Raw genomic sequence first — 19,416 nt, forward strand, 5'->3', positions numbered from 1 at the left:
CACGCCACGGAGAAATCTGCTGCAAAATCCGGCCCTCCTGTATACTGTACCATAAACCCCAATGATGGGCTATGTTGAGTTGAAGGTCCATGGATTCAGGCCATAACATGGAGGTAATAATATTATGGCCATGTGACAAGGGTCTGACGACATCTTAGGGTCTCCCTCATCAGGCGGGGAGCGCAGGTCCTTCAAGAGAGGAGCGACTGCCCCTTGTGTGCAAGTGGACACGGTGAGTAGTTTCATTTAATTTTAACCCCTAGAAAACCATTTTACTAGTGTACCCATTTTAACAGCTGTTAGAAGGATGTACTGTCCCTTTAAAAACTGTCTCATTGACTTCAATGGGTTCCATCTGGCTAGGAAAAGGGCCAAAAACAGGGCATGTCCTATTTTTTCATGGCAGCTATTCACTGGCTGGTAAAAACAACAGCCTATAGCCCTATTTACTTCAATTTGTTCTAAAAAATGGCCTGTTGTGTGAATGTAGCATTAAGATTTCTTTAAAGGGTTTATCCGACCCCTAAAATTCCCCCTCCTCACACACAATATACTTACCTTGCTCCCCGGGACCTGTGTCGCTCCTGGTCCCCGCACAGATGGTGGGGAAGGGTGAGCCAATGGCAGGAGGAGATTAGCCTCCCTAGTGTCACCTGCGATGCTCCCTGTCACCGCCTGCCATTGGCTAATTCCCCAAAAATCTAGAAGTTTTGATCCGCGACTGGGGAGAAGCAGCAGCAGCCGTGCGGGGACCAAGAGCGACACGGGAGAGCAAGGCAAGTATATTGCGTGTGAGGGGCCCGGGTGTATAGTGCAGCATTTTAGGGGTTGGGTAACCCCTTTAGGGACAGTAGAAGTCATTCAGTCTCGGGCAGCAGAAAAAGTGACTTTTGGGGCCTCTGTATGGAGGCCACGGAGGTCATGACTAGCCCTAGCTAGTCAGCTTGTGTGGCTGTCATGGCCCATAACAGGTAGGAACTAGTGTTAGGACCACTCATAGAGGCGACCTTGACGTGGTGAGTGGCTTATTACGCTTTGGCCAAAATGTACACTAATGCCTCATTCAACATCCAGCATAGAGGCAGGGCAGAGTGCTGGTTGCAGTGTGCGATTGTATGTGTATTTTGCCATAGCAATGTGCACCTGCATACAGGGTTGTGCGGGCTGAACCCCCCACATTTTTTTTCTAAGAACAGGACAGGTTCTATAAATTGCAGCCTGGCTGCAGACAGCACACGGATTACATCTTTTGCGGACCCATAGAAACGAACAGGTCTGTGTGTGATCTGCAAAAAATGAGGATTGGACACGGACCAGAAATGTCATGTGCATGAGACCTTTGGGGTATGTTTAAAAGGGGCAGTTACGCAGCAGATTTGCCATCACGTTTTTTTTTTTTCTTGCGGCAAATCCGTTGCGTAACAGCAAAGCGGATGAGGTTATACAAAGTAAAAAATCCACAGTGCGAATCTACATTCTGCAGCATGTCACTTTACGCTGTGGATCTCACACAGTGCACTGGCTGAAATCCACAGCAAACCTTTCCACTGTATTTTCTGGCCACATTCACTTGGTTTTAGTTACGATCTGTGATTTTTTTTTTCTCCCTGCGGCCGAAACCCCGCCAGTCACCATTATTGTGAATGGGGCCGGACGGAATTCTGGCAGCGCGCAGTTGCGCCCTGCCGTGACTGAGCTGGCAGGCTTTTCCCAGCCAAAACAGGCTGCCGGACCTGCTTAAACACAGATGTGAAACAGGCCTTAAAGGGGGTAACCGGAAATTTGATATTGATGGCCTATCCTCAGACTCCAGGGTTTCCACCGATCAGCTGTTCGAAGAGGCCGTGGCACTCCTTGAGCCCTTAGGCTATCTGACCATGTCACTGGCCTAGGATACAGCCTAAGCCCATCTCAGTCCAATTTAGGGTACTTTCACACTTGCTGGATTCCGGCAGGCCGTTCTGTCACCAGAACTGGCAATCTGTATGCAAACAGATACCATTTGTAGACTGATCCTGATGCGGATCAGTCTCACAAATGCATTGCAATACCGGATCCGTCTCTCCGGTTGTCATCCTGAAAAACAGATCCGGTATTTGTCTTTTTCACATTTTTAAAGGTCTGCGCATGCGCAGACCGGATCCATTTTTCCGAAGCACTTGGTGACAAATCCGGCATTAATGCATTTCAATGTAAAATAACGCAGGCGTTCCGGAATTTTGGACGGAGAAAATACCGCAGCATGCTTCTTAGGTATTTTCTCTGTCCAGAAACCGTACAGTGACTGAACTGAAGACATCCTGATGCATACTGAACGGATTGCTCTTAATTCAGAATGCACTAGGATAAACTCAATACTGGAAAAGTTTAACGCAAGTGTGAAAGTACCCTTAAGTGAATCGGACCAAGCTGCAATACCAAGCGCAGCCGCTATACAGCGTACGGCACTGTGCTTGGTTAGCTGTGAAGAGCCCGCAGCGCTCACCGATCTGATACCGAGCACTTGTCCAGAGGATAGGCCATCAATATCAAATTCCTAGATAACCCCTTTAAGGGCGGTGTCACACACAGCTTTTAGTGGTAGAGTTTTGATGCAGTGGGTTGGAAATATTAAGGAATGACTTCTACTTCTTTCCTGCTGGATCCACTGGTGATTTCAAATTGAGACGTAGCAAGTTAATTCGGAAGGGCTAAATAGCTAACCATTTATTTGAATGTTTTTGGAGGCATTTCTGCCACCAGAAAGTGTTCACCTAGGCCAGTGGTGGCTAACCTCCATCACTCCAGCTGTGGTGAAATTACTACTCCCAGCGTGCTCCATTATTTTCTATGGAGTTCTGAGCACAGCCAGGCAAGTGTGCATCTTGGGAGTTGTAGTTTTACCACAGCTGGAGTGCCAGAGGCCAGCCATCACACACCTAGGCAGATCAGGATACTGAGCTGCCATCTTGTGCAGTAAGCTTTAGCTTTGGGATACCCTCAGGCTGGTGACAAATTCTCCTTCTTGTGGCAGGTTTTGCCATCAAAAACCTGAACAGGTGGCAGCACCATAGTAATCTCCATCTATAATCAGTATGACCGTAGCATGTAAAAGGTATGTTCTTTCTGGATCTGTATGTCCGTTCCGCAATAGAGAGAACGTGTCCTATTCTTGGCTTCAAATGCAGACCATGGACCTATTGAAGTCAATGACTCAGCAGAAAAAAACTAAACAAAAACAGATGCAACACAGATGTTATCCGTTATTTGCGGATCACAAAATACATACGGCCATTATTATTTAATTTTATGCACTTATACAGCGCTACTACACTCTGCAGCGCTTTACGGACATGAGCATCCGACTGTCCCCAATGGGTCTGTGAAGGTTCTCATTTATCCAGGTCATGGTATATCTGTGAAGAATAAATAGTTACATATTTATTCCCAGAGAATTCTTGTACAGTCACTCAGAATTGAGAAAGCTCGTTGGAAGAACGAGTGAAACGTTTCCAAGAAATCTACAGTACGTCCAGTTGCCTTGATTTATTCTTTACAGATGTCCCCAATGGGGCTCACAGTCTAAGGTCCCTATCAGTATGCCATGTGAATGTCTCCTAATTGTGTGGTATTTTGCTGCACTCTTGCAGTTTCTTTTTGTTCAAGTGTCATTTTTTTTTTTCTTTTTTTTAGGTAAAATGTCAGCTCCAGCTTAAAAACAAGCAGACAAATTGCATGTAATTTTAAAGAAAAATAAAATAATCAATAATCCCCTTTGGACACATTTGGCATATACACCAGGAGCAGGTGAAGGAGATGTGAATAACTGTATTCATTTATTAGACTACGTCTCCAGAGCTTCTTGTTGTTCTAGACCGTATTTTTCATCTGGATGATGACACCGGGTGTAATACTTCCTATGTAAATTCGCACAACAAACACACAAGACAAAAATAAAATAAAAATAACCTTCATAAAAAAAAAATCTAGCTGCATGACATGCGGTATAAAGAATAAATCTCTCATACCATCCACCAGTAGGTATTTGGTGTTTTCCCCTGACACCACTAATACCAGTGATAAATTGTACTGTAGAGCAGAACACAGCAATGCAGATATATTACATACTGCCCCCCCCCCCCCCCCCCCCCAAGCTATTGAATGACTTACGTAGAGCAGATGTCTTTACTGCAGCATTCCTTGGAAGAAATCTGGTCACGGATGGTTTTACACACAGTCGCACCCTTCATGCAGACGTTTATAGCAACATAGGCTCAAGTTCAAGGTTAAAATACATGTGGGCAGAATGGTAGTAGAAGCCGATCGCCACTGCCCTAATTGTCCTCTGAGCTCTGTTGGACGATGCATCTTTCTTGCATTGCTCCATACAGATTTTTTACTTGATGGTTTGATATCCCTTACTTCTTACAACCTAGATGCTATGGACATTCTGGCACGGAGATGAAAGGCTGTGTAGGCATATAGAGAGAAAGTAGAGCACCCACTGAAAATGCATGGAGAGGGGAATCGCACACTCCTCAGGAGATCCCTCACGAGTAGGGATGAGCAAGCATCGAGTTTTGACCACGGCATCTGAAGTGGAAAATGTATGCGATCAGCCTTATGGCTAATCGCATACATGTGCCGCGGGTCTCTGCTATTTAAAAAGGCAGAAACACGGTGGCTATGGCACCCGCTGTGCGCGGGAGCGGGCGCCATGTTTAAAGACCGGTCCGATGGCGTACATGTACGGCATCGGGCGTGAAAGGGTTATTTCATATGACATCACATCTCAGTTTGGTTGTAGGTGAACCTTTATTTTTAACAGATTTTTCCATATTACTAAAAACAGATGAACAGATGTTGGCTAATGTTAGGGTTCATTCACACGTCCATTCACTTACAACAGGGCTGGAACGGATGGGAATCCGCATTTCCGGGATCGGCATCCGTTTTTCAGGATCCGCAATTCCGTTCCTGAAAAAAACCGAGGACCAGAAAAGGCATTTTCTATTATAGTGTCTGTGATGTGCGGTCCGCAAATTGAGGATCGCACAGTGCAGGTGTCCGTGTCTTGCGGATCCGCAAAACATTTACGGACGTGTGAAATACAAGGGTACTTTCACACTTGCGACAAAGCGATCCGGCAAGCAGTTCCGGCGTCGGAACTGTCTGCCGGATCCGTCAAAACGTATGCCAACTGATGGCATTTTTAAGATTGATCAGGATCCTGATCCGTCTTTCCGGTGTCATCTGGAAAAACTGACCCAGCAATTTTTTTCCACCTTTTTTTCGGTCTGCGCATGAGCAGACCGGAAGGACAGATCCGGCATTCCGGTATTTTACATTCCGGCACTAATACATTCCTATGGAAAAAAAGGCCGGATCCGGCATTCAGGCAAGTGTTCAGGTTTTTTGGACGGAGATAAAACCGTAGCATGCTGCGGTATTAACTCCGTCCTGAACAGTCAAAAAGACTGAACTGAAGACATCCTGATGCCTCCTGAACGGATTGCTCTCCGTTCAGACTACATTAGGATAAAACTGATCCGTTCTTTTCCAGTATAGAGCCCCTAGGACGGAACTCAGTGCCGGAAAAGAAAACCACTAGTGTAAAAAGTACCCTAAACTGTGTATGTGGCCCGACCAAGCAAAACATCCCAGTATGTCTTATTTATCTTTGCCACCACTGCTATGGACGGTTAGGCTAGGGCTACACAGCGACATATCACACGACAATGCACCTAATGGTGTCGCAATATGACACACAACACGCTGCCACAGTCTCAAAAAATCCAGACATGATCGATTTTGTGTCGAAGGTCACAGGGGAGTATTTTACCACTGACTTCAATGAGCCAAAAAGCTCTAAAACATTCGCACAACAGTAAGGTGGAGATAAGTCACACTTTCTTTGACTTGAGGTCGTGCAACACATGTCGCTGTGTAGCCCTAGTCTATGACCCTGGGTTCAGACCTGAGCATTCTGAAAGGAGCGCTCTGTATGTGCGATTGTACGGGCGTTTACAATCGCGCATACAGAGACAAGCGAACACACATTGTTGCGCGTTACCGAATATCTATGTGCGGGAACGCGCGACAAAACGCCCCAAAAAAGCTCAAGAACTTGTTTGAGCGTCGGACGTTTTACAGCATCGATCGTACGCGCTGTAAAACGCCCAGGTGAGAACCATTCCCATAGAGAATCATTGGTTTCTCCTTGTTGAGCGTTTTACAGCGCATAGGAACGCGCTGTAAACCGCTCAGGTCTGAACTTGGGGTTAGAGTGGTCTTTGGTTTGTGTTGCTGCAGCAAACTTATAAAAAGTGTTTTAATCAATTTGGTGCAAGTGTGATGTGGTTTTGCCAATGTCAGTAAAAGGGGGGCTGCTTGACTTTTTTATTTTTTATTTTAAATAAGACAACACTAATCATGACTTTTCCTAATCCTTTCCAGCCACTTTGGAAAGTGGCAAAAGCTCATGAAATATCAAAATAAAAATAAAATACATAAATGCCACACGTTTTCAACATTTTAACGCCACAATCCTGTCATAGCAGACTTGATAAATATCCCCCTTAGGGTACTTTCACACTTGTGGCAGAGGATTCTGGCAGGATGAAAAACAAATCCGGTATTAATTGTTTTTGCATTTTTAAAAGGTCTGCGCATGTAAGTGATCGGTATTTTTGGCCGGAGAGAAAACTGCAGCATGCTGCAGTATTATCTCCGTCCAAAAAACGTAAGCGGGACTGAACTGATGCATCCGGAACGGATTGCTCTCCATTCAGAATGCATTAGGATAAAACTGATCAGTTTTTTTTTCCGGTACTGAGCCCCGAGAATGGGACTCAATACCGGAAAACGCAAGTGTGAAAGTACCCTTAATGTGAACAATCATCTGTGATGACCAAAGTCAGACTTCTTTCTGCTGAAATGTTGTCCAAAAGGTTGGAAAATGTCAGCTGAACAGGCAACGGCCAATTTGGTCTGTAATGTGGGTGGCAGCATCCTTCGTAGGAACGATCCCATGGATTATTGGTCCCACTGTGACCGATCAAGCAGCAAGTATAAATACCTTAGGGCAGAGTGTTGACGAGTCTAAAATGGAATAGTCTGAGGCTTTTAAATTTTACTGCACCATAGTTATTGTAAAAATCATGTGTCTGGTGGCTACCTAGAACTAACCTGACCTCTCAACCAACTACAACAGACGGCAGGCCTGCAAGATTTAGTGTTGGCACGCAGAAGGTTCCTCCCTGAACCACTGGACCTTGCTCCAGCCACCTACAGTGTGTTGGTGAGTTCACCCTAGTTTAGTCCTGCTGACAATTCCTTATCAGTCCTTGACTGATGGCACGGCCCTTGCCTTGACTGGTAATAAAATTCTAAACTCCTCCAGCAGTGACAACTTCCTTATTGCTCATTATTCGGATCCTGACAACTGGCTACTATAGCGGCAGCACACGCCAGTCACTTCTGATTTAGTGCTCCTGCTTTGGACAATGATATTTGGACAAGAACAGTAACAATACCTTTTTTGTGTTAAGGAAAAAACACTTTTAAACTAGCCAATAGGTTGTAGATGTTTAAACAAAAAAAAAAAAAAAGTCATGTCAGAGTAGGACAATGCTGGAAATACTAAGGTTAGGCTCTGTTCATATCTGCGTCATGGCTTCTGTTTCAGGCTGGACACCCCTGATACCCAGCGGATCCCACTGACTCACGACTGAAATTGTCAACTTCCGCTGAGGAGTTACTCTTTTTTTTTTTTTTATGTCAAATATAATGTCATTTGTGATGGAGACCCCAAACATAGCCTCTGAAGGAGATGTGAACATAGCCTTAATGGGCTTGTCCAACCCCTTGAATTATTATATATATATATATATATATATTATATATAATGCTATAAACTGTATAACACTCACCTTACTAATCCCCTGACACCACTTCCCAGGTCCACCGCCGTCCCCTGCATCCTGGCCTTCAGGGATGATATGACTGCTGCAGTGGTGACCTCATGGTGTCAATAGTGGTCACACGTCCATGTCAAAGCCATCACTGGAAACCAGGATACAAAGACTGGCAGGAGACTGGTGAAGCAGTGTTGAAATCAGTAAGGTGAGTATTAGTTTATTTTATAGCATTCTACAGAATAACTTGACAACATTCCAAGGAGCAGGATGAAGATGTCCATATAGACCTTTTCTCTGAGTACAATTAAACAGTGAATACTAAAGAATACATGAATTTGCCAACTCCTACTCATGTGCACTCAATATTCTCCATACTGTTCCACATGTGACTGCATGGGATTCTACAGTTATCACCATATTCTTCTGAAAAGAAAAAATAAAGCCCTAATTTTTGGGAACTTGGTGATAAAACACAAAGAAGATATTGGTGGTTTCAAGTAGGTGATGCTATGTTTCACAGCCATCCAATGGAGGACTTCATGCTTCTCTTCTTCCAGTTACCTTGGTAGGTTGTTTCCCCTTACCTACATTCATGAGGGCTAAGAAGCCAGGAACAGCTCAATGATATGCCGCGCATGCACACGGCTGAAGCAGACAAGAACTGGCCAAAGCAGTGACTTGCTGTACATAGTAGAATCACTACTGAGGCTATAGCGATATGACAGTCTCCATTCAAGCAGGAGATACGATCTCTACATATCTCTTTGCAACACTCAGAATCTAAACCGTGTGAAGAATGCATTTATCATAGACTAGATTGATGCTACTTAACATATATTCTATTCATCGCAAAAGGTCTATGTCTTCTCCACCCATAACAGAACATTAGTCAAGTCAGCTCAAAAAAGGTGCCAAAAGGACCAAAGTTCAATGTTCGTTCCTAGTGGTGACTGAAAGAACCGGGGCGTCTAATTATTTGCACACAGCGCAAAAGTGAAGTAGGTAGGGAAGATATTCTGAGTATTACAGCTGGCTTGTGGCGTGGACTCGCCGCCCAGCTGCTCAACCTTGGAGAATGGTTGAGAAATGCATGTGGTAAAGAGGCGGTGGAAGTTACTAAGCAACCAGGACGCCAGTACAGATTCGTAAGAGTAGCTGGCGGGTTATTAACCCCTTGTGTAGTTTCCTGGTTACGGTTATAGACGGGGACAGTGGAAATTGTTTATCTTGCCATTCAGGAATGTGGTATTTTAACGCTTTGTGAATCCTGTGTTATATTCGCATATCTATATCAATTAGCACCCGAGTTATAATAAAATAACCGTAAATGTTCTCACACGTATGGCCATGACCGACATTCCAGAATATCCGTATAACGTGGTATTATTGTTAGATTGTGTCTGGGTGGGGATTTCCTCTGCTTAAAGACGTTTCAAGTAGAGGAGCTATTGGGAGCTACACAATCCCTTAAGACTTCCCTAAATAGAATGGAAGAATGGTCTGTAAACAGTAGTTATTCAGTTTATATGGATCCTGGCATAGTTTTTATTTTTTTGTCAGGTTTACCATTGTAATGACCATTATATTCGATTATCAAATTGTTCTTACTTGGGGTCGTGGACGGCGGTCATTCTGCTACTGGAAGATTGTGAACTTATAAATATATAAAATTCTATAAAGATGTCCCTGTGTCAATTATGGTTGTGATCTTGGTTCTGTGAGGTTTTAAGAGAACAGTCATAGTAATAGTAGGATACTACTGCTAATCCCTTGGGGTACAGGCAGTGGGACAACCTTCTAACATAAGGTATTGTTTAAAATGGACAACCTCTTTTAGTTTTGACTATGGTTACTGGCAACTAGGTACTGTGGGCTTTAGGGATGTGTGACAAAACAAGACTTGCATATTTTTCATTATTCCATTGAAGGGGTTGTCTCACCTTAACAAGTTATATCTATTATGTGTATAACATTGATATAAGTAACTTACTAATGCGGTGGCTGCGATTCGCACAGCAAGAAAAGAGCCGTCCTTTCTGATTGCCTGGAATTGATTAGGTCCCATTCCTGGCCACCTCTCAATCTCCACTGTCATTCCCTCATCTAAGAATCAGATCGCGGCAACCACTTACCACTGGTTGTACAGGGTCTGCTGGGTGGGGCTGGGGAAGACCCGGTGGTCATGGTACACATTGGCACCAATGACAAAGTCAGGGGGAGATGGAAGGTCCTTAAAAATGATTTTAGGGAACTAGGAGAGAAGCTGAAGTCCAGGACTTCCAGGGTAGTTTTTTTTCTTTTAGAAACACGAGAGTCACCAGAGAGACAACGGGAGCTTAGGGAGTTTAATAAGTGGCTCAGAAGCTGGTGCAGGAAGGAAGGGTTTGGATTCATGGAAAACTGGGCCGACTTCTCTGTCGGTTACAGGCTCTACAGTAGGGACGGGGCTGCACCTTAATGGGGAGGTTGCAACTGCCCTGGGAGTAAAAAAAATAAAAAATAAAATATGGGTTAGATGGCTGGAGGAGCTTTTAAACTAGGATCTGGGGAGGTGGTGGTGGTGGTCATACTAATATACTAATAAGGGGGTAGATAGTGTAGACAGAGAGTGGGATATAGAAGGGGACAATGGGGATAAGGTGGGGGCTGGGGTTAGACAGCAAAGTAGGGATTAGACTGGGCAAAACTATACAATGATGAAAAATAGAACTTCTGGTAACAAGAACCTGTTACATACAAACATCAATCAAGGTAACCGAAAAATCCCAGATATTTACTTTACAGGTAAAAGTAATTTAAAATGTATTTTCACAAATGCCAAAAGTCTAGCTAGCAAAATGGGGGGAGTTGGAGGCTATGGTACTAGAAGAACACATAGATGTAGTTGGTGTGGCTAAGACATGGTTGGACTCTTCACATGACTGGGTTTTATTGAGGGTTTTACACCATTTAGGAAAGACAGGGTCACTAGAAAAGGTGGTTGTGTGTGCCTGTATGTGAGGAGTGATCTGAAGACAAGTGTGAAAGAGGCAATTGTGGGTGAGGATGGTGAGGATGTGGAAACCTTTTGGGTGGATATAAACACTGAAAAAAATTATACTTGGTGTAATCTATAGACCCCCTATGATCACAGAGGAGATAGAAACGCAACTGTATAACCCAAAATAAAGTGGGCTGTACAAGCTGGTACAGTGGTCATAATGGGAAATTTTTACTTCCCAGACATTGACTGGGGTCATGATTCTGCCTCAACTGCAAAAGGGAGAAAATTCCTCAACTTGCTGCAAGACCACTTTATGTGCCAGTTTGTAGAAGCTCCCACTAGGGGCAATGCTCTGTTGGATTTGGTAATTTCTAATGATGCAGAGTTTGTCCTCCCCTGCATAACGGAAATTGGACGGATCCTTTTTGTAGCCCATAAACTTCTATTATGATGGAATGAATAACGGAACGCCTCTAAAGGCATTTTATTATGCATTCCGTCATAGAATTGCGTTGTGGTAAGAGAATCCATAACGCAATTCACCTTTTACCACAAAACGAAGTGTGAACTAATTTCATAAGCGGAAATTCGCTCATCTGTAATGTCCATAAACTACAAGATGACTTGGACACTGAGTGTTTGGGCATCAACTTGACAAATGAGGTTCAATGTGGATAAATGTAAAGTTATGCATCTTGGTAGTAATCTCCATGCTTCATATGTCCCAGGGGATGTAACACTGGGAGAGTCACTTATAGAGAAGGATTTGGGTGTCCTTGCAGATTGTAGATTAAATAACAGCATACAATGTCAACCAGCTGCTTCTAAGGCCACCAGGATATTGTCATGCATTAATCGAGGCATGGACTCGCAGGGCAGGGATGTAATATTACCACTTTACAAAGTGTTGGTGCGGCCTCATCTGGAATACGCAGTCCAGTTCAGGGCACCAGTCCACAGAAAGGATGCACTGCAGCTGGAAAACCTATACAAATATATAATGGGCCATACAAAAAATATGGTGAAAAACTGTTCCATGTAAAATGCTCTCAAAAGACAAGGGGGCACTGCCTCTGACTGGATAAGAAAAAGTTCAGTCTCCAGAAGCGTCAAAACTTCTTTACTGTAAGAACTGTGAAGCTGTGGAATAGACTTCCTCAGGACGTGGTCACAGCAGGAACAGTGGACAGTTCTAAAAAGGGTTTAGACGAATTCTTAAAAGTAAACAACATTAAAGGGCTTCTGTCACCCCCCTAAAGTCATATTTTTTTTGGGCTACTTAAAATCTTTATACTGCGATGTATGACTATATAGTGCTCTTACTCATTTTCGTTCAGTAGTTTCTTAAAAAAAAACTGACTTTTAGAATCTATATCCGTCTAAAGCTGGATGTAGATGTGACGTCATTGGCGCAGGAGCATTGAGGATGGAGCGGCCGAGCGAGCGACCTCCTCTCAGTGCGCCTGCGCCGACTGGCCCTGTGAATCAACATGAGGAGGGGGCGTCTTTATGAAAGGAGGATGCGACTGCTACCAGCAAGTAGCCGCCCTACTTGCTGGTAGAGAGGTAATTTACATAATATAAAAGTCCGTTTTTTGAAGAAACTATTGAGCGAAAATGAGTAAGAGCACTATATAGTGATATATTGCAGTATAAGGATTTAAGTAGCCCCCCTCCCCCCCCCCAAAAAAAAAATGACTTTAGGGGGGTGACAGAAGCCCTTTAATGCTTATGAAAAATGTGTAGAAATCAGAGTCTCACTTCCTTCTGGGATTCGCATCCACACCTATCCCTTGGTTGAACTTGATAGACTTATGTATTTTTTTAACCGTGTTAACTATGTAAGGCTACTTTCACACCTGCGTTCAGGTGTCCACTCGTGAGCTCCGTTTGAAGGGGCTCACAAGCGGCCCTGAACGCAGTCGTCCAGCCCTAATGCATTCTCAGTGGAGGCGGATCCACTTAGAATGCATCCGTCTGCCAGCGCTCAGCCTCCGCTCCGCTCAGTGAGCGGACACCTGACCGCGTTCGGGTGTCCGCCTGGCCGTGCGGAGGCGAGCGGATCCGTTCCGACTTATAATGGAAGTCAATGGGGACGGATCCGCTTGAAGATGACACCATATGGCTCAATCTTCAAGCGGATCCGTCCCCCATTGACTTTCAATGTAAAGTCTGAACGGATCCGCTCAGGCTACTTTCACACAGAAATTTTTCTAAGTTATAATGCAGACGGATCCGTTCTGAACGGAGCCACCGTCTGCATTAATATGAACGCTAGTGTGAAAGTAGCCTAAATATTTGACCAACTAGGTCTTACATATAGTGTTACGGTTGCAATATGATCTCTAAATCTGGAGCTAAATAATTCTGTTTTTTTTTTTGTTAATTTTTTAAGCCAACCTGGAACGGTACATAGTACATGGAACTGATAATCTATCACAGGTAACCTGGTCTACATAAAAGGGTGGTCTTCTCTATGAGATGGTCTTTTGTAAAAGTTTCATTGAATAAGCAATTCAACTTTCATCTTGTAAATGACTAAGCAGTATCAATTGACAAGCGATGGCAGTTTATCTGGCATCAATATCTGCAACTGAAACAAAGGATCACACATGTTGAAATTGAACTTGGACGATCCTTTCTCCTGTGACATCCATCACTGGAGTACCGCCCCATTGGTATTACCCACAACAAGCGAGTTTAAGAAATTGTGTTTGAACATATATGGAAAGTTAAAAAAGGGTTGTCAATTTTCCAATATTGAGGACCTATCCTTAGGATAGGTCATCAATATTAGGTTGGCAGGGTCTGATTCCCGACACCATCACTGATAAGGTGTGTGAAGAGAACACAATGCTCCTGGGAGCTATGCTCACCGGTTACCTGCTCACTGTCCACATCGCAGCGGTGAGCATGTGTACTTCCAGCTCCTTCATCCCATTCACTTGAAGTGAGGTGGAGTGTAACTACAACTGTTCCTTCCCATTCAAGTAAATGGGAGCTGTAATTACGCTTGCTCACTGCTGAAATGCCGACGGCAAGCAGATACACAGTGAAGAGAACACTGTTCCAAGAGCACTGTGTTCTCTTTACACTTTGTGCACATTGTGAAAAGCTGTCATCTTACACAGTAAACCATCTTAAACTTAGCACATAAATAAACTTTTGTACTTACCCACACAGTTACATGTTGGGAATTCAGACTGAGCCTTCTTAGCTGGAGTGTCCAATAAACTCTTGGTTGGAGATGTTAAATAGTTTAATGGAGATTCCAAAAACCCACTAAGAGTAGGATTAAATGGCAGTTCGCTTTTTGTAGGAGTCCCATCAAGTTGATTTTCCTCTGAGAATGAGCATGTGGTAGATACCACTGTAATAGCACCAGAAGTCTCAATTTTGACTTGTTTTGGAGGCTTGGAGGAGAACAGGCTTTCATAATTCTGAGACAATTGCTGTCCTAAGGGCATGGTAGACCTTGGAGCAGACAGTGGTTGAGGAAGAAAGGGGAGTCTAGCCTGTGGCTCTAAAGAAGTTGCTGGTTTTGCAGGACACGCACCATTTTGAGAGGCCATCTCTGTACTTGGGAGCGGGAAGTCATCACCAAACTCTGCTTCAAACTGCCTAATCAAGTCTTCAAATTTGTCATCAATTAGATCATTTTGAGCGGAAACATGACCTACATTGGCCTGCTGACTGACAGATTCACTCTGTCCAGAGCTAGAGCTGGTATCATCAACTGAAGATGCCGCATTTGTATTTTTAGCACCAAAACTGTTGGTTTGAGGAATACCTAGTGATAAGCTATTGCCCTGCCCATCAGACTGATTTACAGAGCACATTTCCTGAGTGTTTAATGTAAATCTGTTGTCAAGATTAGCCTGTAACCCAAGCTGTGATGTAAGCACCATTGATTTGTCATCGGGAAGAGACTGCTCAACCTTTTCATTTGGTTTGCTCCCTTCATGCAGAAATTGGCGAAATTCTTCTATTTTAATTTGGCTCACTGGCAAGAAGAGGTCCTGGCCATCTTTTTGCTTGGGTTTTTTAATCTGTATTTGTTTACGAGGGGCTTTTATTTTCGGCTCAGTTTGTTTTTGCGATGGCGATTGCCCTCTCTTTTTCCTCTCCTTTACTGGTTTATCTGGCTTATCTGTGGTCTTTGGGACCTTTTGTGGGCTTGGCACCCACCAGTGTTGTTCTGGTGGAACCTCCTGTTTAGTGTGTGGGTCTATGAAGAGGTTGCGTTTATGGTGAAGGTGTTGCTGTAATGCAGCCTGTGCATTCCTATGCATATTTGCTTCTTGGAACAGCTGAGATAACTGCTGATCTGGTGACATTTTGTAAAAATCAGATGATGGGGTTTCTTTCTTAACAGAGCTTTGTTTCGACTTTTTTACTTTGGGGGTTATGGACTCAGGTCCCTTGAAACCAGACTTAATGTAATCATCTGGATTCCCAAGCAACTGCTTCAACCCGGTCATGGGATCTGACGGCGTTTTTCGTTGCTCTGGACCTTGAACCCATTGCTGCATAAATTCTGATTTTTGTGGAGTGGATGTCTCATTTTGCAGCATAGGAGTGCCATGAGATATTTTTTCTGGAATGTATTGTCCTTCTGGATAACTAGGGGTTTTGTTTTGATCCCAAGACGTTTGTCTGGAGGTTTGAGACATAGCAAGTGCATTATTACCAGTGTATAGTTGGGACTGGGGAAACAGTTCATTGCATGACATTGGTAATAACTGACCCTGGTCACCCTTTGCAGACGGAAAATGTGTTAGACGATCATGGGAAGGTAAAGGTGTCTGTGAAGGGCCATTGGGGCAATCCTTGTTTGTTTGTGGAAGTGCAGAAGACAATTGAGTAAGCGCTTCTATGGCGATCGCAGTTTGCAGACTTATATTTTTCTCTTTTGCAATGCTCCATGCATTTTGAGAAAAGGGAAGGGAGCCAGATGGGCATTTTGCAATCTTATTTTCTAGTGCAAGCACCTGTTCTTTCGAGTAGTTCTTTTCCCTGCTGACCTGACTGAGTGGGTTGTGTGAGCCATCTTGATGGTCCTTAACAGCAGATTTAATTTTGTTCTCAAGCCATTCCAAGTAATCTGGACATTCGGGTCCATCACAGTTACAGTTTGGGGGTTTCATGCCATGTTTTGCGAGTTCCAGGGCTGTTTTTAGAGTATTTAGATCTTCTGGGCAAGGTGGTGGTTTATTTTCTGGAATGCTAGAGCTTTCTCTATTTGTCTCATAATTGAACTTTTCATACAGCTGCATTGAAGCCATAGATGGTGTCCCTGATGCTGGTAAACCATAGGACACAGCCTCGGCCACAGCAGAGAATGCTACTAGGTTTTTGGCATCTTCTAAATTTGAACTGTTAGCAGCAGCATGATTGATGTGCGCATTTTCCCAATTTATTTTTTCACCAGAATCCTGTTGGATAGGAGTATTGCTTAACCAACTGTTTGCTTCCATTAGTAGCCTGCTTCCCAAATCTTCACATCCCTTATTCAGCAGGACTCTGTCACATGCCTGCATCACCCTTCCTTCTTCAACAGGATTGGCTGGCCCCGTTTCCATTTGCTCTGTTTTGGGTCCATCAACTAAAATACTTTCTGAACAATTCTGGGGAAAGACAAAAATGAAAAAAAACAAAAACAAAATTAATATACACATTTTTTAAGTCACTAATAACTAACAAAATAACTTTATAGCCCTCCAAGTGGTAAAATGTTTAAGCGTATAGATAAAAATCAACTTTTTGTGACATAGTGTCACACGAAAATTTCCCCAGTAGCTGGGAAGCTCAACAATTACAGTTGGGTGATGCAAATATTCAGTTGGGTTATTAGGCACAAAACTGAAGTTGCTTAGTCATAGGTTATCTTGAAGAACGTTGATCGTAAAAAAAAAAAAAAACAACATTCAGTTTGTGGACGTTTCACTACTCTAGTTCTTATGTTCCACGGTGAGCCCCCAACGCAGACGCAAAATTACACTGCACAAAACAATGTAAAAATACTAGTATTACAGATGTGTTCTTGAACGGCATCTATCACAGACAAAAGACAAGTGTTCTCTTGGGACCAATGCTGGATTGTGCAGTACACCAATGACTACAAAGTGAGCTTCACACAATGGATGCTTATATTTTGTGGGATATTCCATAAGTAATTTACCAGCAATACTTACCAATGACTAATATTAATGAGAACTTGTTTATGGTATAGTACCACTTAGAGATGAGAGAATTCCACGTTATGAAATTCGTTCACGCTTCGTTTGGTAGTAAAAGCAGAATTGCGCTCTGGATTCCGTTACCACGGACCATAGCGCAATTCTATGACTGAATGCATAACGGAATGCCTCTAGAGTCAGTTATTCATTCCGTCATAATAGAAGTCTATGGGCTGCATAATGGATCCGTCCTGTTTCCGTTATGCAGGAGAGGACGTGGTAACGGAATCCATAACGTAATTCTGCTTTTACCACCAAACAAAGCGTGAACGAATTTCAAAATATGAAATTCGCCCATCTCTAGTACCACTCATACACCGTTATACCCACACTATACAGCCGATTTAGGACTGGTAAGGACAGATACCTTGTTAATTGCTCGTCGGAGAAGTTGATTCACTTTCACCAGTCCCTGTGGTCCAATAGCACTATGTAGGTCTCATGCACATATCCATATTAAAACTCAGTTTTGTATGCAGCTATGAAAGGGCTCCCATTATATTACATAGGACCTCTATTGTACCTCAACATGCCCACTATTGCTTCTAAGGAGAGAATATCTCCATACAAATGGTACTAGTTGAATGGTAGCTGTACACTGCCATGAGCCCTTACCCCATCACAGGTACTTACATCGAGCACTATTAAAGCCATTAGCCATCATTAAAACCACCTGCCTAATATGGTGCTTTTTTCTTTTGTGCCAAACTTGCTCAAGGCATGGACTGCAAAAATCACTGAATCCTGTGGAATCTGTCACCAAAACATTATCAGCAGAAACCTTAAAGTCCTGTAAGTTGTCAATATGTGGGATGTGCTTGAAAAACATGTCCGATCAGATTGAGAACTAAGGAATCTAACACCTTAAAATTTGGCATGTTTTTCAAACCACTTCTAAACAATTTTGGCCGCTGCCATTAAGGAATACAGATAGATGGACTGCTTTTTGAAGGTTCTAATTACTTCAAACCAGGGATACAAGACCTGCCATTTTGGACATGCTCTGACCCAATCATCTAGCCATCACAAATTGGCTTTTCAGTTACTCAGATTCTTAGGTTTGCCTATTTTACCTGCGTCAGACACAAACTTCAAGAACTATCTGTCCACTGGGCACTTAATACCCCACCCCGATATGGGTCATTATCAAAAGATATTACTATGGCTAATAAATTGGTTACTAAAATATGACAGTAAGCAAGGTTGGTGTACAACTGCACAGCCCTTCTTAAAACAGACACAAGTTATACATGTTTAATATATATGTGTGGTCTTGATCACTGACCATTAATATAGTCTGGATCGGACTGGTCCACAGGGGCACAGGTTAAACCCCCAGTGGGCGCCCAGTCACCCACCACTTGCACAAGTGGCAATGGTACAATAGATTGACTGGGCTACATACAGATAGCCAGATTACAGAATCTTAACCAGCCTACGTGTCCATAGATAAAAGTTTAATATTCTACATGTAATGGGTGGCAGAGTTCTAGGCACAGAGGCATGCCAGCAAGTATCTTCTTCCCCCAAGGTCCTGCGTTATCAAAGACCCCATAATCAATCATCTTTAGCGTCTTGCCGCCGCCTGCCACTGTATGAGCAGGTGGTATTGCATATAGTTGTACACTGGGCCCCCAGAAAGAATTTTACTGGTGAGCCCTAGGCGCCCTTGGATATAATGGAAGTGAATTGTGTTAACTGTAGAACCATCTTTCTAACTGCAACCTATGGCCAAACCTCTGTGGGATTTGAAGCATACAGACAGCTGCCCATAAGGATACAAGATATCTGTATAAATCCATTGTGATAGCGACAAGCAAAGGATTGTCTGAATAGGACAGCTGTAATCTTACTGGTTGGGAGAACCTATTGAAAATCCTTTTAGACCAACATTATCTTCATTCACACTCTTCAAGATTTCACAGTCACATTACGGACAGCCCGAGAAATGTAATGCCCACATATGTGCAACTGTATGCATGTTGCACACCATTACCCCTATTTAACAAATATATATATATATATATATATATATATATATATATATATATATAGATAGATAGATAGATAGATAGATAGATAGATAGATAGATAATGTACCCAACTGTATGTCAAAGCGCCAAAAATGTTTTGGCATGTTTGGCTAGTAATAGTCCATGGGCATGACAGACATAAGTATGGAGAATTTTCCAGCCTCACGCAAAAGATGTTTAAAACTTAGGCTTATCACTATTTGGGAAAAGAATGGAATATTTCAACACAGCTTGTTCCAAAGACCTCCATGTATGGTTCACTA

At 43.1% G+C, this 19,416-nt stretch overlaps 1 protein-coding gene across 8 annotated transcripts in view; it reads right to left on the bottom strand.

The window, feature by feature from the left end:
• Positions 1 to 19,416, bottom strand: part of TET3 (tet methylcytosine dioxygenase 3) — a 72,703-nt gene that overhangs the window by 15,613 nt on the left and 37,674 nt on the right. For 7 of the 8 annotated variants that reach the window (XM_044279314.1, XM_044279311.1, XM_044279313.1 and 4 more), the window contains one exon: positions 14,057 to 16,508. In XM_044279314.1, coding sequence (XP_044135249.1) covers positions 14,057 to 16,508 — 2,452 coding nt within the window. Of the gene's footprint in view, positions 1 to 14,056; positions 16,509 to 17,487; positions 17,582 to 19,416 lie in introns of those variants that run through there. The other variant, XM_044279319.1, reaches the window with a different exon arrangement.

Source organism: Bufo gargarizans, chromosome 2 (assembly GCF_014858855.1).
Source record: "Bufo gargarizans isolate SCDJY-AF-19 chromosome 2, ASM1485885v1, whole genome shotgun sequence".
In the NCBI taxonomy this organism is placed as follows: domain Eukaryota; kingdom Metazoa; phylum Chordata; class Amphibia; order Anura; family Bufonidae; genus Bufo; species Bufo gargarizans.